This window comes from Hydra vulgaris, chromosome 05 (genome assembly GCF_038396675.1).
Source record: "Hydra vulgaris chromosome 05, alternate assembly HydraT2T_AEP".
Taxonomy (NCBI): Eukaryota; Metazoa; Cnidaria; class Hydrozoa; order Anthoathecata; family Hydridae; genus Hydra; species Hydra vulgaris.
In genome coordinates this window covers 38,311,756-38,333,561 of record NC_088924.1, presented here as the reverse complement: position 1 = coordinate 38,333,561, position 21,806 = coordinate 38,311,756, and the positions used below count along the sequence as shown (strand labels likewise).

Sequence of the window (21,806 nt, the reverse complement as noted above, 5' to 3'; positions counted from 1 at the left end):
TTGCTTGTAATCTTTAAAAACATAGAAATGTATGCCAGTATTTAATAAATAGTAAATACAAGCATAAAATTATAATATATAAAGTATTATAAATTTTTTCTAGCCCCGGCTATCAACCCCTGCTAAATCGTGTAATTTTGCTGGGGCTGGGTTTGCAAAAAGTCTCTTTTTTTGCTGGGGCCCCTGTCACTAGTTTTGCACCCTAGTCGTAACAGGCCCTGATATGTCCGCAACAAAGGCTACATAAGCAGACATTTTTTGAAATTGAAACACAAGGTTATCAGCATGAGTTAAGCCTTACATGACATTTAGTTTAGTCTAGCATGTGTTATTGTTAAGGTCAAAAATGACAGTGTTTGTGATAAGGGGTCGTTCATAAATTACGTAACGCTTATGGGGTGAGTGGTTTTGTGACAACTCATATGGAACTTGTTACTAAAGTGTTACAATGTTGTGATGAGAGGGGGTGTCTAAAATGATCAAAAATCGCGTGACGTAATTTGTGGACAACCCCTAACTGTCTTTCTATTCAATTTATAAATTATGACAAGTTGACAACACAAAAACAGGAAATATAAACAAACCACATGGCAAGAACCATACGAGTTTGTAAATTTGTTACACTTTTTTGAAAATTTTAAACAAAATATTTCAGAAATACAAGATGGCATTTAATTTAAATAATCAAAGAATAGATAACAACATAGAAATCAGCTAATCAGTTTAGAATGAAAGATATCTTTAGTTAGGGAATTTTTAGCATGCAAAAATCCTATTTTGTCAACCTGTGCATGTATGTTCAAGCCTATATGTGTTCTAAGTTGCATGAGATTTTCTCTAGGCAACATTGATAAGCAATGAAACATTTTTAGACAAGGTAGAATGTATTTACTTGACATCAGGGGGTTTGATGTACCCTCATATACATATCTAACAAAAATTTTTTTTTAAATTCCAATAACTAAATTTGTTCCAAAGCAAAACTCTAGTTCTACCTAAACTCAATCTCACATGACCCATTATTTAGCAAAGTTGCATCTTTTTACTATACCTGTTTAATCATGCTCAAAAAAACCTTTATAAACCAAGTTATTTTTTTGTTTTTTTGTCACCCTAATGTACATTAGGGTGACAAATAAATTTATTGAAAAAAAAAAAATTTTTTTTTTATGCTTTCAACCTTTTATTTGGTTCCATTTAATGAAAAAATGATACTGGGAAATTTTGGACACAATTTGTTAAGGTTTAGGGGTTGCTCAATCCAATATTTTATTTTTACAAAGCTGCTCGAACCCACATTTTTCATATTTTATCATTTATCTTTTCTATTTTACTAATTAAGTTGACAATGCTATCAATATTTTATTATTTGTTAATCTAATGAGTCATGCATAATACACATTGTTTTTTTTAGAAAATTAAAAAGTAAAAATAAAATAAGTTGGCTGACATTTAAAACACCCATTGTAATATTTCATCATCCAGATAAGTTACTGCATCAGTATTGCACTACTGCTAAAACTATTGCATTATCCTGTAAATACAAAATACATTTTTAAAACACATTATTAGAGAGATATTTTCAAAATTGATTTATTGTAAATGGAGACAAGAAGTCAAAATGAACTATGGTGTATTGGTCAAGCTACATCTGTGATCACAGGGCACAAGTTGCCATCTAAAAGACAAGTTTTAAAATCTTATTTTTTCTTCAAAAATAACAACAATGTAAAAGAAAGTGCAGGCCTTGTGACAAATCAGGTTCTAGACTTTTGGCAAAGGGCTAGAATTCCAACAAAACAACGTTATGATGTTATAACACATGTTGAAAAACTTGTTGAGAAATACAGAAAGCTGAAAAAGAATAAAGGCAGAAAAACAGAAACTCAGCAAAGAAATGTGGACATTTTTTCTCAAGAAATTGAAGAACTATTTGATATTGCTCATGAAGATGCTTTAAAATTAATGACAATAGAAGAAGACAAGACCTTTCTTACACTACAAAGAGAGGGAAGAAAAGGCTATATAAGTTCAGTTGATTGTGAATTATTCAAACAAGAACAGCGTATTTTAAACAGAAAAAAAGCAAATGAAGAAAGAGAAACAAAAGAGTTAAAAAGAAAAAAACAAGGAATGCGTTCAACAGTCACAGACCTAGTTTTGACTCCTCTCAGGGTACAGATAATGAAGTAGATGACTTTATTCCATCATCAGCAAAGAAACTGAAAAAGAGTGAAAAAATAGAAAAAAAGAAAGTGATTACTCCAGCATTTTGTTCAGCTCTTGATCGTTTGAAAATTCCCAATCGTTCTGGTTCCTTGGTTTTGTCTACAGTTTGTCAAGGGTTAGGTGCCAATATTGAACATTTATCTACATCATATGAATCTCTTTGATGTGCACGTATTGAAAATCGTAAAGAAGTTACAAAAAGAATTATTTTAGAGTTCAAACCACAGATTCCATTAACTGTACATTGGGATGGAAAATTGTTATCCGATTTGACAAGCAGAAATGAAGTGGATCAACTGCCCATATTAGTGACCGGATATGATGTAGAAAAACTGTTGTCAGTCCCAAAACTGGATAGAGGCACTGGTGAACAAATGAGTTATGCAACAGAACAAGCTTTAAAAGATTGGAACATTTCATATGACAGAATTGTGGCGCTCTGTTTTGATACTACTTCAAGCAACACAGGTATACATTCAGGTGCTTGTACCTTGCTGGAAAAATTAATTGGAAAGTCTTTATTATACACAGCCTGTCGTACACCATATTCATGAAGTGATTTTATCCCATGTTTACAAAACTTGTTTTGAAACATTTTCTGGTCCAGAGGTTAAGTTGTTTCAATGATTTCGTGATCAGTGGAGTAAACTTTATTCTAAATCATGGCTCTTAACTGATGCAGATCTCAAAGTATATGGCTCACTTGTACCATCAGCTATAGAATTTGCTGTAATTATGATACAAGGATCAAAACAACCTCGCAACGATTACAATGAGTTTTTGCAACTAGCAATAATTTTTTTTGGAAAAACTCCTCCAGGCCAAAAGCGAATAACTTTTCGTTCTCCTGGTGCTATGCACCAAGCACAATGGATGGCAAAAGCACTGTACTCTATTAAAATCTACTTGTTTCGACATCAATTTTATTTAACCAAAAATGAAGAGAAAAATCTTTCTACAATTTTCGATTTTTTCAATATTGATTTACATGGAACATTGGTTTCGGGCTCCCATTTCTTCATCTGTTCCTCACAATGACCTGACACTGATTAGAAAATTGAATAAATTAAAAATATTTGACAAAGAAGTAGCTGAATCTGCCACAAAAGCCATTGCAGGGCATTTATGGTATTTAACTGAAGACCTTGTGAGTCTCTCTTTTTCAGTAATGATGTTGATAACCTAACTAAAGAAAAAATGTTGATTGCGCTTGAAAAGCCAGCCAATAAAACCCAGATAAAAAGGGTTGAAGGTAAAGGATTAATGGATAAATTGTAAGCATGAACTTAGATGACTTTGTAACAAATAGATCAAAATATCTATTTAAATTGCTTGGAATAAATTGGGCATTTATGAAGGAACATTGCCCAGACAAGTGGAGTACAATAGCGGAATACCAGGATGCACATAAAATTGTTAATTCTATGAAAGTTGTGAATGACACAGCTGAACGAGCAGTAAAACTGGTTTCAGATTACACAAAAATCTTGACAAAAGATGAAACTCAATTGCAATATATTTTACAAATTGTGGAAGAACATCAACGTCAAATTCTAGATATGCGAAAGTCTACAATTGTTAACGCATTAATAAAAACAAGTGAACAACCTGAATCAAACATTGATTAAAATCATATAAATAACGCTAAACTTGAATAAAATAATTAAAATTTTGTAGTAATGAAAAAAATAAAAAAGTATATTCATTTTTACTTTACGTTGACCCTTAAATCTGATAATATCAAGCTCATTGAGCAACCTCTAGATATGAAAATATCCTAATAATATTTTGCACAGTATATTTTTTAGTTAAAAGGAACACAATAAAGGGTTGAGAGTTCAATTTCGAGCACTTTGATTTTTTTTTTGTCGCCCTAATGTACATGTGTACATATGTATGAATGTGTGTATGTACATATGTACATACACACACATGAATGTGTGTATGTATGTACATATGCATGAATGTGTGTGTATATATATTTATGTATGTAAACAATTAAGCAATTAAATATAATGCATAGCAAAAACTTATAAGCAAGTTTATAATTTGATATATTAATTATTTCTACAGAAAAAAATCATTAGTATTTTTGGTGAGGTTGGAGATATTGCTGGTGTGAAGTTTTCAGTTTCACAAAAACCATTTGGCAACAGAATTTGGTAATTATTTTTAATTTTTAATATTTATACATATTATTTTTAACCTGAGAAGCAAAAAATTCAAAGAAGCATTTCAAAAGTCAACTGAGCCATGTAAGGGCAATTGTCTGAGTGCAAATTTTGCAATATTTAATAGGGTTATGATATAATCCACAAACAGGGTTCTCAATCCTCCTTAAAAACCTTAAATATCCTTAAAAAAAAAAATTCTCCTTAAAAGTCCTTAAATAACCTTAAAAAAAGATAAAATTTGACCGCTCTCCTTAATTTCTTCTAATTTTTATTTATTTTTTAATCATCTAGGAAATTTTATTAAAGTAAAGGATTATACTTATTAACAAAGAAAAAAATATAGTTCATTGATAGTTTGCAAACCTATATTTCTTTTATATATATATTTATATATATGTAAAGTAATATATTAATTTATAATAATTTTTCTGTTTATATTTAAAATTTATTGAAAAAAATAAGATTCTGTTTTTAATGTTTTCTCCTTACTTTTTCTTAAAAAAAAGTGTCTTTTGTGACCAAATCTCCTTAAATATTAGGAAAATGTCTCCTTAAATCTCCTTAAAATCCTTACTTTTAGCCTCAGTTTTAATAGTGGGAACCCTGACAAAATAACTCGGATTTAAAAAAAATTAATTTTAAAGAATATTATTTAAGAAAATACAATATAAAATTTTATATTTTGCTTTAAACTCTCAAACCTTTTCACTTCTCCAGTTTTTCACATTATTTTGAATTGCCATATTATTATTGAGTTGCCATATTATTTTGAATCACCATATATTATTAGCATATTATTTTGAATTACCATAGTTTTTTAAAAGTTAAGTTTTTTTTAAAAGTTAAGTTTAAGTTTTTTTGCTTAAAAAATTACTTAATACTTTAAGCTAAAACACCTGCTAACAAAAAAGTAAAACTTTATAGCTGGTGATTTAAAATCTGATTTCTTATTAAAAACTTCAATTTTTTCCTAGCAGGTCTAAAGAAACTTGCAATTAAAAAGGGGTTATAGATAAAAATATGATTTTTGTTAAAAAACTATAATTTGTTTTGAGTGATTGAAAATAATATGCAACGATAATAATCTTTCAAAGAAAAAAGTAAAAAGTATTACTTTTTTCTTGGCAACTGACATTCAAATTTATTATTAAATTAAAGAATCGTCTGTTATATTTAGTCTGCCTCTATTGTATGATTATAATTTATTGTATACTTTCTATTCAATCAATTTTAACACTTAAAACAAAAACTATTTCAATGTTTAATGATCTCCAATTTTTAAAATTTTTAAAATTTTAAGCAAAAGTAAATAACTATTTTGGTCAAGTTCTTATGACTTGAAAAGAAATTTTGACATTTCTAGCAATTATTTCAAATTCATTTTATTCAAAAAATCTAATTCATTTGAAAAAAAATTTGTTAACATTCGATTACCTTTTTGTTCTGGCTTTGAAATTAGATAAAAATTATAATGGCAAACTTTGTTTATTCTGCCAATCAAAAATATTCAGTATTTTTATAATTGTGTGTTTTTGTTTATTCAATATTTTCATGCTGTTTTATACTGTAAACAATGAATTGTAATGGTCTCAAAATTATTTTTATTCCAATACATCCATTAGCAACTAAATAATATAGATTCCATCTACAATATTTAGTTGCTAACTAATTTTAGCTTTATGTTTTTAAAAGTATTTAAATTTCCTATCATTAAGTTTGCATTGCAGTTCTTGCCGATCGAATTTAATCTGCCAACATTAATATTGGGAGATCAAAACATTTTTATCAAAATGTAGACAATTGTTGATTGACTGTTATTTCCAGCACTGCACAAAGTGAAATACATACACTAGGAGTGAGTACATGCTAAAACCATGTACGCACAAAAACCATCTACACACTAGAACTTAGTACATACTAAAACAAATGCACTAAACCGTGTGCACATTAAACCATGTTCACACTAAATAGTGTGCATACTAAATCATGTACACAATAAACCATATACACACTAGGTCTGTGTTTATATTAACAAAAATCCATCCATATCACTGCTGACATAAAAGTTGAATTAAGATATTCAAGATTTGCAAAACAAGTTAATGTTATGATGGAAAAAGTTACCAAGTGTATGGAGCATTTAGAGAAAAAAGTGACCAGAGTTATTTTAAGAAAGAAAATGGATTAAAAAGTATTAAAGATATTCAAGTATTAAAGAGGTTGAGTTAACAGAAAAACAAATAGAAGATCTTGATTAAAAAAAGAAAAAGAATTTAAGTTGATTTTTTATCGACTAATGGTTTGAATCTTTTATTTTAGTCTACTTACTGTTATTATCATCTTAAGTTGTTTCTTAATTTTTAAAGTTTTCTGATTTTGTGGTAGTCTTAAGGGTCGTCCATAAAGTACGTACGCTTTTCTACGGACCTCCCCCCCCTCCCTGCCCTGCTTTTCTGACCCCCGAATCCTCCTCACCCATATTTTGCTAGATACTTTTTTTGATTACTTGCCACCTCCCTAAAAGTACCTATAATTTTAACCTACCTATCCAACATTTTTTGATATTTTTTTTAATTTGGTGTCTCCTTACTTTTATAATTGACCACTTGCCCCCTATCTCATATACGCCATTTGCAGACTCCTCTCCCCCATCTGAGTGTATGTACTTTATGGACAATCCCTAATTTTGTACATACGTACTTACTTTAACTAACTACATATATACTTTGACTTTACCTAATTTTGACTCGTTACTTTACATAATTTTGACTCAGTTAAAGTACTTACGTACTTTAACAGAGTCAAAATTACGTAAAGTTAAAGTACTTACGTGCTTTAACTTTACGTAATTTTGTTCGTAAATACTTTATGGACAATACCTAATTTTGTATGTACTTTATGGACAATCCCTAAGAAATTTTGCAATATATTAATTTTAATTATAATAAAAAATGGTTTCTATGGATTGTGTCTTTCATAAGTGGTTTTTTGATATAATAAATAAATCATTAATGAGCCTAAAAATAGTTCTTTAAGTTTTTAGTTATTTGTTAGTTTTTTTTTAACATCTTTACTTCTAACAAGGCTACAAGTGACCACTATTTGAGTTGGAAGAGAAAAGATTAAGATTATAGAGCAAGATAATGATGGACAGACCACTTAAAGGATTGCAAACTATATGAATAAGGAAAATAAGATGAAGGAAACAAGTTCCAAAGAACTGATGTTCGAGGAAAAAAACTAGATGAATAAGAATTTTTGGAGCACTTAGTAACAGTCACAGAAGTGACTTAATTGAATGACAACACAAGAATGAATTTTAATAGATAACACAAGAGATGCTAGCTTTTTAGAGCAGTGCCCATTACAGTATTTATAGAAAAGACAAACAGAAGCAACATTACGACGATGTGATAATGGTTGGTTGGCTGCAAGAGCAGGTCCAGCTATGTTTACAATGCATTTTTGCACCTTGTCTAAAAAAGAAAAAGGCATCATTGGAAGACCCACCCCAGTTATGGCAATAGTATTCCATACTAGGACAGATTTAAGATAAAAAATAGTATCCAGAGTAAGAAAGTGGTGAGCACAATAAAGAGATGCAACCTTAACAGATGCTAATTTTGCAATCGATTTGATATATGGTTTCCAAGAAAGATCGAAAGTAAGAGTTAATCCTTGGGGATGAAAGGTAGATGACTCATTGACATTACCATTCATAAGTCATCTAGATTATTGCCATAATATTAGCTTAAAAAATTCCATTTTTTATTATGTACATTGTTTTATTACTTATTTAGGGGCACACTGTTAATGTCTAATTATTTAGGGGCACACTGTTAATGTCTAATTAATTAGATCTATTTGTACTTAAGAACACATTTTTCAGTTCTAAAAAATCTTGTCTTAACTGAATCCAACTAACTGAGAATGTCTTGTCTGGAACTTTTTTTGAATGTTATATGTTTGGCCTGATTCTCTGAATTTTACATTTCTAAAATTCCTTATCTATGATTGTTTTAAAAAGCTTTATAAATTTTTTTTTACTTTTAGTATTTTACTTTTGTTAATTTTTTCTGAAGTACTGAAGTCTTTGTTCCTAACAACACAATAGGACTCCTGAAAACATTTTTTAATTATTTCTTGTTCTTTCAAAGTTATAAGACAATGTTTATTAGTACTTAATACTATTATACAACATGATTAGCTGTCCCTGCATGCTCTAAAAAAATTGTACTTGTCTAGTTTTTTTCCCCACACCTCATTCCTTTAGAACTCTTTCCCATCTTCATGTTTTCCTGACTCCTACAACAACCTACAACTTTTTAAGACTTCTGTGAACCGTTTCCTTGCTCTATAACTCTTTTTTTCTAGTAACTCCCAACATAAAAGCTTGCAGCCTTGTCGGGAGTGAGTCAGAATATATATACGCAGCTACGATTTGATTCAAAATTCAGCAATTTTTAACTGATCCAACCTTGTCAAAATATCATATTTTCATGGGTAAAAGAGCTGTTTTATCAAAAACAAAATAACAAGTCATTAGAATGCATAAAATGAAAATAAGCAATAGAGAAATTGGCAGACACCTAAATAATTATAAATTCAGTGCTCGTACAACAATAAAAAATTATCTACCAACTGCAGGCCTTGTTACGAGATTTCGCTGCGTAGCGAAAACGCGTAACGCATTTTTAAGTAACTCAACTCAGCAAATATATTTTGCATCGTTAGAAGTTATATTGCGTCACTAGCGTCTTTACAAGTACCGCATTTTAATTAAAGTTATTTTATTAACGCGTTAAAAATCATACAAAAAGTTTTTTTTTTTCTCACTATATCAAAAGTTACAAATAAAATCTAAGTTCTTATTAAAAAAATCATTTTTATTAATTTTTTCAAATATAAACTAAATTTTATTTTGAAAAAATTTTTTTTTCATGAAACGTAAAATATTTGTTTATTTTCTTATGAATTTACATTTGGGTTTTGGTTATTTTATCGATTGTTAATAAATTTTTTCTTATTTAATTTGTGAACTCTTTTTAATAATGTTTTTAAACAATAGAGTTTTTTGTTATTTATCAGTTACCGATAACATATTCGTGATCATAAGTTATTTTCATAAATTAAATGAACGTCATTAAAACTTTACGTTATTGAATTAACAATAAACAAAATATGTTATAAATAAAATTTTTACATCAAAATAAATCGTGCATTTTTTAAACTATTATGACTAAAAATAATTTTTATATTTAAAAGGAATTTATATATTTATTTCCTTAAGATAAAACTAAAACACTTTATTTTTTTTAACTAATTTTTAATAAAAAAAAAAAATGAAACAAACTGTTTCTATAACAAAAAAATCTATTAGTTTACAATTGCGGTTAAATGCTTTTACTTACGACTTTATTTCTTTTGAATAAACGTTAACGATAATCAAAAGATAATTTCAATATTCTAAAAGATATAAGTTTTTGCGTAGCGCAAAACTGCTGAGCGCGTAGGCAAATCGCCTTTTCGCATGCAAAATGCGAGCTGCGTAACGCTTCTTAACAAGGCCTGCAACTGGTAGTGTCAATGATAAACCTTGTACTGGGCGTTCGAGAAAACTGACAGCCTACCATGAAAACATGCTTTACACGCTTAGCAGACATAACCCAAAAGCGGAAGTATCAACTTGAAGTGCAGAAATCAATAGTTCGCTTGTAGACAAAACAGTCAGTTAAATGACAATAAGTAAGTTATTACACAAGAAAGAAATAAGCTTGTTTCATGGTCTAAGAAAGCCTTTGTTGACGTAAACCGATAGCCAAAGACGAAAAAAATGGTGCAAAGAGCATTTAAGTTATTCAGTGGAACAATGGAAAATGATTATCTTTAGTGATGAATAAAATTTCAAAATTATTGACAGAAAAAACAAGAGATTAGTTCGTTGCAAAAATACAGAAAAATATTTAAAGCAACACCTAATAAGCCGTATTCAAAAAGGTGGTGGGTCTATTGGCATATGGTAATGTATATCAGGCTCAGGCGTTAGCTATCATAAAATATATGAAAAAAGATTAAACCAGTATAAGTATTGTGAAATTTTGGAAAATGCGCTTATCCCTAGTTGCGATTTGTTCCAGGCTGATCAAAACTGGTTATTTCAACAATACAATGCTCCATGTTATACAGCAGATTCAATCACTGATTATTTCCTTAAAAGTAATATTGGACTCATGCCTTGACCAGCACGATCACCAACTTGAACCCATCGAAAATTTATGGAGCTAGATGGAATATCAACTAACAAAAAAGCAAAAAACTAGTCACGAAATGCTCAAACAAGAACTGGCCATACTGTGGCTTGAAATACCAATCAAGATGATTAAAAGCTTAATTAAATCAATGCCAAGGCAAATACTATCATGTATTAAAAACAACATGAGTCATACCCTCTATTAATATATTTCAATGAAAAGAAGTTGTAGGTGCATTTAAACTTTATTGCACTTTTTTCTAAGTAATCTTTTGATTGTTTCTAGTTTTTTGTTTCAAAGTTTTCTTTATTTTGAAAAATAAAGAAAAGTTTGAAACAAAAAATTAGAAACAACTCAGATAAAAGCAAAATTAAAAGGGAAACATATTCCAGGAAAACATTAAAAGGAAAATATATTCCAGATTTTTTCCATAAACAATTTTCCGGATTTTAAAAATATAACCTGATGATCTATGTACCTTAACTTTTAAAAAAACAATTACGTTTAAACTTTCTGTATAAGGTGTATATATATATATATATATATATATATATATATATATATATATATATATATATATATATATATATATATATATATATATATATTATATATATATATATATATATATATATATATATATATATGCGGTAGTGGTGTAGTGGTAAAAGCGCTCACTTCATAAGTGAGAGGTTCCGAGTTTGATCCCCACCACGTCCCTGGTAGTACTGCGCTCAACTTGTTTCTCCGCGCAGCGACCTTGTTCGTCAAGGTTCGTGTTTCGGAGTTATAGAGTTTAGAGAGGGTTATAACCACTATTAAGTAGCCTCCTCATCTGCAGTGGCCTTCTCGGCCTTGAAAGTGAATAACAAAAATATATATATATATATATATATATATATATATATGTGTGTATATATATATATATATGTATATATATAGCATGATATGAATAATAAAGTTCTTTTTAAATCATATATTGTACACAAGTAACATTGAATTTTGAATTAAAAAAAAATTTTCTCTTTTTGTATTAGTTTTGTGAAATACTTAAAGGAATCAGATGCAGAATGTGCTGCAAAATATAAACACAACTTTAGGCTTGAAGATGGTTCACTACTAACTGTAAGCTATTGCTTTAAATTTTTAAATCAAACTTATCAAATTAAACTTAATTATATTGCTACAAATTTTTTACATACATTTTTCAATTATAACAATACAATTTTTATAACATAACGAAAATAACAGTACAATTTTTTGATATTTGCTGAAGACAAAATTAATAAAATAACTTATTATACTCATAATTAAGAAACTGTATTTTTATGTTTTAGGTTTAGATGTTTGGTCATAGTTTAGAACACTAATTAGTTAATCTTGAGCCTAACTTTAACTTAAACCAATCCAACAATAATTATCAATTAAACAATAACTTATCCTTTACCCTAAATCATCAGAATAACCACAAAAGCTATATAAACCTAGATCTTAGTATAATCTTGTGAGTCAATCTCTGGCCGTCAGTGTGGATTTTCTTACAGTTCATAATACTAATGTTTTTCCTTAATAATATATTTTTAACTGTATTAGAAGAAACACTCGTCTTGTTGAAGAGCATCTTCTTTGTGTGTTTGGTCCAGATGTATTATGACTACTTGAGTGATGCTTGTTTGGAAAATGACCACCACTTTTTTATTTATTACCAGTATCATATAGGTTTTATTGATTTTATCGAAGTTAAAAACCTTGCTCACAACCAGCACTTATTTAGAAAATTGTTATTATGATTTCCACCACTTTCAAAATTTTCTTATGTTTTTGTTTAATTTTTAAAGGAAGGTCTGAATAAATAGTTGTAATGTCATATTTGTGGTAGTATAACAAAGCTTTCTCACATACAGAAGGCCATTAATGTTTTCAGCTTTTTTTTAACCTATACAGCTGTTATGCAAATAAAATCTTGATAAGGAGTTGAGTTCTATCCAAATCTTAAAGAAGTTAGGTTAATATCCAAATCCTATATTTTTGCTCAAAAATGGCTTAAACAATCCAAAACTTAGAACCACTTAAATTAGTATAAAACATTTTTAAACTAGGTGTTTTCAATAGTGTACAGCTCAGTATCTTCAGTAGCTCTGCATTGGTTTTTGCATGAAATTATCCTCTTATATTTAAAGTCCTTAGTCCTGTTATCCTAGTTTCTTATCTAGATTAATAGTCGTCCTGACAATCTAATATCTTTTATTTGCCAACAACTCAACTTTATACTCTTGTTTTGACTGAAAGTCTTCTTTTTTTGGTCACTTAAAATAGGCAGTTAGTCTTAAATCTGATCTCCCTACTGTAACAGCTTGGAGCTTGTCATGGCTTATGAAAATAAAAAAACAATGTTCATAATATTATTGACATTCCTATCATTATTAATAGCATTAATAATGATAGGAATGAAAGTACATAAGAACTCAAGATAATATCACTATCTTGAGTTCTTATGTACTTCTGACCTCTCATGGAAATATTCTATCCATTGCAAAGTTTGCATTTGCTAAGTTTGTTTCTCTTTATTTTGCTTGCCATTTTCTTACTCATGATTCTATTCTCTACCTCAACGAATCTCTTACTGGTCCCTGTATAGAGTACTGTTGTCCTTTTTAGGCTGTTTCTTCTAATGGTTCTCTTTTTTCTAGATATGATCCAAAAACATATTGTAAATGTAGTTAGACCTGTTTGAAAAGGCCGCGCTTGAGCCTCTCCCATTGTGGTAAAATTGCATCTCTTTCTCTTTTCTACAATTACTATCATGCTTGCTGCTCAAGTGTGCTATCATCTTCTAGCTCCATCAACCAAAACTCATTTTCGCTTGACTTATACTCAGTAAGTTGCATCTTTTTACTTTCATGCTCTAAAACTTGTATTCCTCTAGTTTTTTTCTTTGTTTAATCAATGCTTTAGAACTCACTCCTATGTTCATGTTTTCCTCACTCATACAACCTACAACTTTTCAAGTCTTTCCTTTTTTATTAACACTACTCTTTGTTTTCTAGTAACTCCAACTTAGTAGCGGCAGCTTTGTTGCAAGTGAATTGGTTAAAAATAAAAATAAAAAATGAAGTAATGGTTTACTATTATAATAATTCTGATTTTAATGATTAATTTTTTAGTTATTAAATTGGATTTAAATTGAAAAATATGAATTGCTATAACAGAAATTTTGATCATGATAATGATTAATTGCTTTGCATAATAAATGATGAACTTAGAAACATTCGTTTGTCCAAATATTTTTTCAGAAGTTTGTAAAAAACAGCTCAAGAAGAATTTCAAGAATGGTATAAACAAGTTTATTTAAACATATGAAATTTTTACATTTTTTATTGGTTCATGCATTTTGAAAAATTAAGCAGATTTTTCACAATCAAAAAAGTACCAAACTTTAGTAATGCAAGATTGAATTTTACAGCAATAATAGCTTTTTAGGTATTTCTTCTTTAACTGGAAAAAAGTCTCACTAAAAATACTTAATTACTCAAAATTTGTAGAATTATCTTTTATGAATCAGTCCAATTGGTTTTCTGTCTAAATGTATAATACATTCAAAATTTTGTTTTGAATGTATTATACATATTTTATACATAAAAAATATTTACTTTTTATGTATAACTTTTAAAAAGATTTAAAAAATTTTAAAAAACAGTGTTTTAAAACCTGAACCTAAAAACTTCATAGAGCAAAACTGTTTTCTCTAACATTTTTATATTTGTAAAAAGGTTCTTTTGATTTTGTTAACAAAACACAATTGTACAGCAAGGCTCGAATTAAGCGTATTGCAATTGCAAATTGCGATTGCTTTTTACACCTTTGCGATTAGTTTTTTCTTAAAAAAAATATTTTCGCGGGTTTTTTTGGTTGTTTATTTACTTTTTTTCTAATTGAGCCTTTTTTTTTTTTGCAGTTCTTAAAAATAATGTTTTTTCATAAAGTACGCCACGCTAAATTTATCTTTTAAATAGAAGCATGATCATTTGCTCTTTTGTGTAGAGATTTTTATTCAAAGTAAAGCAATTTTAAATTTAAATTACTTTAAATCTGCGTGGAAGCCAATAAAATTTTAAAAGGTCGTCAAAACAGAAGTTGAAAAGGGAAAAGACATTAAAGAAAAATTTTTTTTTCATCCTTTTTTTTAAATAAAACAGCCTTTTTTTTATCTTTTAAAATGTTGCACTATATTAACTTATTAATGATAATTTAAATTATTATTTTATTCTCAATTTTATATTATTAGTTTTACTACTTTAAGTATATTAAATATATATTAATTCGTTTTTATTTAAAAAATTTACTATTAGTTAATCAATGCTTATAAAAACCAGCAACTTTTTTACTTTAACGTTTTTCGCTTTAACGACCTTGAACCTTTTAAAGTTATATTTTGTTTGATTTACTGAATAGATAAAGTACTTCACAGTAAATTTACTTATAAACTAAATCAAAACAACCAGTTAAGTTACTTAACAGTAACTTGCAGTTACTTAACAGTAACTTGCAGTTACTTAACAGTAACTTGCAGTTACTTAACAGTAACTTGCAGTTACTTAACAGTAACTTGCAGTTACTTAACAGTAACTTGCAGTTACTTAACAGTAACTTGCAGTTACTTAACAGTAACTTGCAGTTACTTAACAGTAACTTGCAGTTACTTAACAGTAACTTGCAGTTACTTAACAGTAACTTGCAGTTACTTAACAGTAACTTGCAGTTACTTAACAGTAACTTGCAGTTACTTAACAGTAACTTGCAGTTACATAACAGTAACTTGCAGTTACTTAACAGTAACTTGCAGTTACTTAACAGTAACTTGCAGTTACTTAACAGTAACTTGCAGTTACTTAACAGTAACTTGCAGTTACTTAACAGTAACTTGCAGTTACTTAACAGTAACTTGCAGTTACTTAACAGTAACTTGCAGTTACTTAACAGTAACTTGCAGTTACTTAACAGTAACTTGCAGTTACTTAACAGTAACTTGCAGTTACTTAACAGTAACTTACAGTTACTCAAATATTAACTTATCAATTATATTATAGTACCTTATATCTTCAAAGACTCACAAAAGTAAGCTATACAAATGTTTCTATTTATATCTTATATGTTGTTAACACATAATATAAGCTTATACCTAAAAATTATTTTAACAAAAGTTGTCAAATAGAATATGAAAAGTGCAACACCATTTTTTTATATTTTTATTTTATTTAAAGCGATATCAAGATTAAATATTTTCTATAAATACGCAAGTTGTTTTTAGGAAAAAAAGAATTTTAGTCTTTAAAAATTCTCTTATTCAAATAATTTTGCGATTGAAATTTGAAATTGAAAAAAAAAGTTGAAAATTTTATAGAATTTGAAGAAACAAGGGAGAATGAGGAAAAAAGTTTTTTTTTCGTAAATCGTAAATTTTGTAAGTTTTTAATAGTTAATTATATTTTGTTTCTTGAAAATAGTTTTAAAAGTAGAAACATTCTATTGCTAACACTGTAGTGTACCCTCATTTTTCATAATGCCAAACTTATAAAGTACGTTTTTATAAAGTTGTCTAAGTATTTGTAAAAGTTCCTAAAGTTTTTAATAATATTTGAATATCGACTTTATATTTTCTAGATGCTTATCTACTTTTATTAAAGTTTGGAATTACTAACGTTGTTTAAACAAATAATGAACTTTAAAAGTTATAAGTGCTTTGTAAAAGTAATAATACTATTATAGTTTTATTACTTTTATAATGCAGTTAGTGATATGAGTGTTGTTACTTTTGCCGTTGTAGGTTGTTTTTTTTAATGGCTTTTTTCCTAACAAACTTATAATAATTTGATCTTTAAAAACAAAGTACTTGGCTTCGCATAAAGTAAAGTTTTAAAATATCATTAGTTTCATCCAAGAAAAAATACAAAAAAAAAAACTTTTACTCCGGGCTACTTATTATCATAGCGGATAACTCAAATGAGAAATAAAAAACTGTTTCAGTTGTGTACCCTCTGGAAAAGACCAGAGGGTAAACCACTGTAACATTAAACCAGTGATTGCAAAAGTTAAAATAAAAATTAAATTATAAAAAATTTAAATTTAAATTAATAAAGTATTATACTTTTTTTTCAAAGAAAAATATTTCTAAAAAATCAATGTAAGCGTATTCTTATATTTAATATAATTTGATTTATTAAACCAAATTTTTTTGTTTCACTTTTTATTAGAAAATAACTTGAATAAAAAAATTGAATGAAAACATCATTAAAAACCATTTGAATGAAAAACTTAATTATACTTGAATTCTTAATAGTACGCTAGATCAAGGAACAATAAATTATAAAAGACATGTTATCTATTGTTTTTTTGCTTTGATCTTACTCGTTTGGTCTATAGATTATCAGGGTTCCCACTCCTCCTTAAAAACCTTAAATATCCTTAAAAAAAAAAAAACTCCTTAAAAGTCCTTAAATAACCTTAAAAAAAGTTATAATTTGACTGCTCTCCTTAATTTCTCCTTACTTTCTTTTTTTTTTTTATCATCTAGGAAATTTTATTAAAGCAAATGGATTATACTTATAGAGAAGCATAGTTACATCTTTGATGAGTTAAAATCCTATACTTTTGTTTTATATATGTATACACTACCGTGCAAAAGTCTCCGCTCATGTGTAATATTTGCAAGGAACAGTAAATGCAATACATTTAAGGATGATTTTAAATATATAAAAAGAATAAAATGTTAATATAAAAAGTTGATGAGGCCAAATCATAATTTTGCATACTTTTTCCTTTTCTTTTTGTTTCAAATAATTTTGTTTACCTTTGTTTTGTTGAGTTCTGCTGCTAAAAACATGGCAGAAATTTTTCTATATGAATAACCTTTTTCACGTAAAATACATATAAAGTTCTTCAGTATTCTTTATTAAATTTAAAACTGCAAAAAAGTTTTAACCAAAATATTTTTTGTAAGCTTAGGTTTGACAGTAGCATGATACTTTCCGGCATGGTAAGGATGTTTTCAGTAATTTTAATTGGTTGCTTTTAATAGACTTATGTTTATATTTATACTTGAAAATGGCATTAGTGTGCGCATTTAATGTCTTGAATTTAATAAAGAATTTGAGAAATGGTGAAAGTAAAGAAAGAATATTGTGAAGAACTTCGTGGCAAAATATGTATTTTACGTGAAGAAGGTTATTCATATAGAAAAATTGCTTCCAGGTTAAAAATATCTGAATCAGGTGTGAGATATGCTCTACAACGATTGCATGATATTGGTTCCAACAGTGACAGATCACGTTCTGGAAGACCAAGAGTTACATCACGGCAAGAAGATACGTTTATTGTTGTGTCCAGCAAAAGAAATAGAAAAATTCCAGCCACAATTTTAACAGCAGAACTTAACAAAACAAGGGTAAAGCCAGTATCAACTGATACTGTAAAAAGAAGACTAAGATCAGTCAACTTAATTGGACGCGTTGCTGCACGTAAACCTTTGTTGAGGGCAGTAAATAAGAAGAAAAGATTGGAATGGGCAAAAATGCATAAAAATTGGGGATTAGAAGATTGGAAGAAAGTTCTATGGACAGACGAGAGTAGGTTCGAACTTTTTGGTACCCGACGTCGCGTGCATGTTAGGCGTTTACCTAATGAAAGAGTGCTTCCTCAATGTATACAAAGTACTGTAAAACATGGAGGTGGTAATATTATGCTTTGGGGATGTTTTGGCAATGGGTTAACTGGAGATTTAGTTAAAATCACATCTACCATGGATAAACACATGTACCATAATATTTTGGTTAAGCACGCGATTCCATCTGGTATTCGTATAATTGGGAAAGGATTCATCATGCAGCAGGACAACGATCCAAAACATGCATCTGGATTATGCAAAAATTATTTGAAACTAAAAGAAAGGGGAAAAGTTTGCAAAATTATGACTTGGCCTCCTCAATCACCAGATCTATCACCCATCGAAAAGTTGTGGGATGAACTGGATTGGAAGATCAGAGAAGCAGGTGAAACATCTTTTATTAATCAGCAAATGCTATGGGAACGTTTGCAAAAAGCTTGGAATGAGATAACAGCGGAAACCATGAATAAATTATTAGCCCGAATGCCAAGATTATGTGCTGCTGTTATACGCTCCAAGGGGTCTCATATTGATGAAAATAAAATTTAACATTTACAACTTTGTATATTAACATTTTATTGATTTTATATATTTAAAATCATCCTTAAATGTATTGTATTTACTGTCTAATTGATTGTTTAATAAACAATTAAAAATAAACGCAATTTTCTTGCAAACTTTTGTTACTTTATTGAAATATTACAAATGAGCGGAGACTTTTGCACGGTAGTGTATATATACACATATATATATATATATATATATATATATATATATATATATATATATATGTATATATATATATATATATATATATTATATATATATATATATATATATATATATATATATATATATATATATATATATATACATATATATATATATATATATATATATATATATATATATATATATATATATATATATATATATACATATATATATATATATATACATATATATATATATATATATATATATATATATATATATATATATATATATATATATATATATATATATATACATATATATATATATATATATATATACATATATACATATATATATATATATATATATATATATATATATATATATACATATATACATATATATATATATATATATATATATATATATATATATATATATACATATATATATATATATATATATATATATATATATATACATATACATATATATATATATATATATATATATATATATATATATATATATATATATATATATATATATATATATATATATATATATATATATATAGTTCGTTGCGTTTGGGAAGCATGGAAGGAAAAAAGTGATTCTTACGCCAACATATACGTCACTTTTAATTACTTTTGACTTTCATCCAACATTAGCGTGTTGGATGAAAGTAAAAACCATTAATTTAATTACAAATTAATCGTTTTATAAAAAAACCACAAAAACGCAAATTTAATTGACCAGAATGTTTTTAAAAACATTCTGAATGTTTTTAAAACATTCTGAATGTTTTTAACAATATAAACAATGTTTTTATTTTTATTTTTTTTAATAAAATGTTTTTATTTTTATTTTTTTTAATAAAACGTTTTTGTTTTTATTTTTTTACTGTAAATCATGCGCGGAGTGTTGCTACATTGACTATCTTATAGCCTGACTCGCAAGGGAGTGCTGCTACATTGACTGACAAATAGCCTGACTCGCAAGGGAGTGCTGCTACATCGACTGACAAATAGCCTGACTCGCAAGGGAGTGCTGTTACATCGACTGACAAATAGCCTGAGCTGCAAGGGAGTGCTGCTTCATCGACTGAGGGTTTGGTTGGGGCAGGCAGTCTATCATTAATAAAAAAAAAATTCCGCTCTTGCATTTTAATTTTTATTTTTTGTCAACAAAATATGGAAAAAACTTTCGGACAACATATAAGGGTTCCATACATATATTTTTATATATATATGTATATATATATATATATATATATATATATATGTATATATATATATATATATATATATATATATATATATATATATATATATATATATATATATATATATATATATATATGTGTGTGTGTGTGTGTATACACACACACATATATCATATATCAACCCTCTGAGTATTAGAGTAAGTTTTTTAATGTATTTTTTTGGCTTTTTGTATTTAACTTTCACTTTCTTTAAATAATTTTATTTTGTTTTCTTAACAAGTGAACACCGTTCTATACATACATACATACATACATACATACATACATACATACATACATACATACATACATACATACATACATACATACATACATACATACATACATACATACATACATACATATATATATATATATATATATATATATATATATATATATATATATATATATATATATATATATATACATGTATATATATACTTAATTACAGATAAATATATATACTTTAGGGAAATAACCATTAGCAAGATGTTAAACAAACTTCATATTAAAAAGATTGTTATATTTTTTTCACTAATTACCTTTAGATGCCTAAATATAAAAGTTTCCGGAATATTTCGTTAAATAATGATAGTTACACTTCTTGATTTCAGAAAGATAAATATACCAGCCTTGCAAGATGCAAAGTTTGTTTTAAGTTGTTCTCATTAGCAGGCATGGGTATAAAGGCTCTTTTACCCATTTTACCCATTGAAAGTTTCCGCATCTCTGCATTCCGGATTTTACCAATGCCCAATATAAATTATTTTGCAATAATCAAAATTTTTTCGTGCTTTTTTAAAATTTGAATCGTGCAAATTCGATTTTTAAACTATAACTTTAATTAAATAAAGTTAAATATTAAATAATCACTTAAGTACCTTAGATGTGTAAATGTATTGATGGAAAAACTTGATTTATCAAATTGTGCGAAAAATCTGTTTCAGCAGAGAAAAATATTTTTCATGGTTAAACCACACTTATGGAGTGCAAAACTTATTAAGAATTTTAAAAAACCATATTGGTAACTCTAGGAAATTTCTATACTATAATTTTACACTTTGCTACACACCTAGATCTTGAATAAAGTGTTTAATATTCCTAATAAGTTCAAAAAAATCATATATTCAAATGTGTAATTGTATGAAATAATATGATGTAAAGCGATTGCCTAAAGAGGGTTATGTTGTTGTGTTCAAAGAAACTTTGCAATCAGTACCACAAAAGCCTATCAAAGGAATGTATCATTTCAGATATGCTTCAGAAGGAAGCAGTTTTGAAAGCAGAATTAATTTGGTATTTAAATATTGTTCAAAGCAAATACTCTTTTAGATCAAGTGAGAATAAGTCTAAACAATTTGCTTTGATGTTTCCAGATAGCAAAATTGCCAGCGACTTTTTATGTGGTCGAACAAAATCTGGCTATATTGTAACTCATGGTCTTGCCCCTTATTTAAAAAAAATTCTGATAAAAGATCTTACCCTGCAGGATAACTTTGTATGTCTTT

General features: G+C 27.6%; 1 protein-coding gene across 1 annotated transcript in view; it reads left to right on the top strand.

Moving 5' to 3' along the window:
- LOC100213304 (serine/threonine-protein kinase 31) overlaps positions 1-21,806 on the top strand; it is a 95,355-nt gene that overhangs the window by 9,521 nt on the left and 64,028 nt on the right. Inside the window, exons 2-3 of the mRNA XM_065798109.1 lie at positions 4,303-4,391; positions 11,692-11,779. Of these exons, the coding sequence (XP_065654181.1) occupies positions 4,303-4,391; positions 11,692-11,779 (177 nt within the window). The remainder of the gene's footprint in view (positions 1-4,302; positions 4,392-11,691; positions 11,780-21,806) is intronic.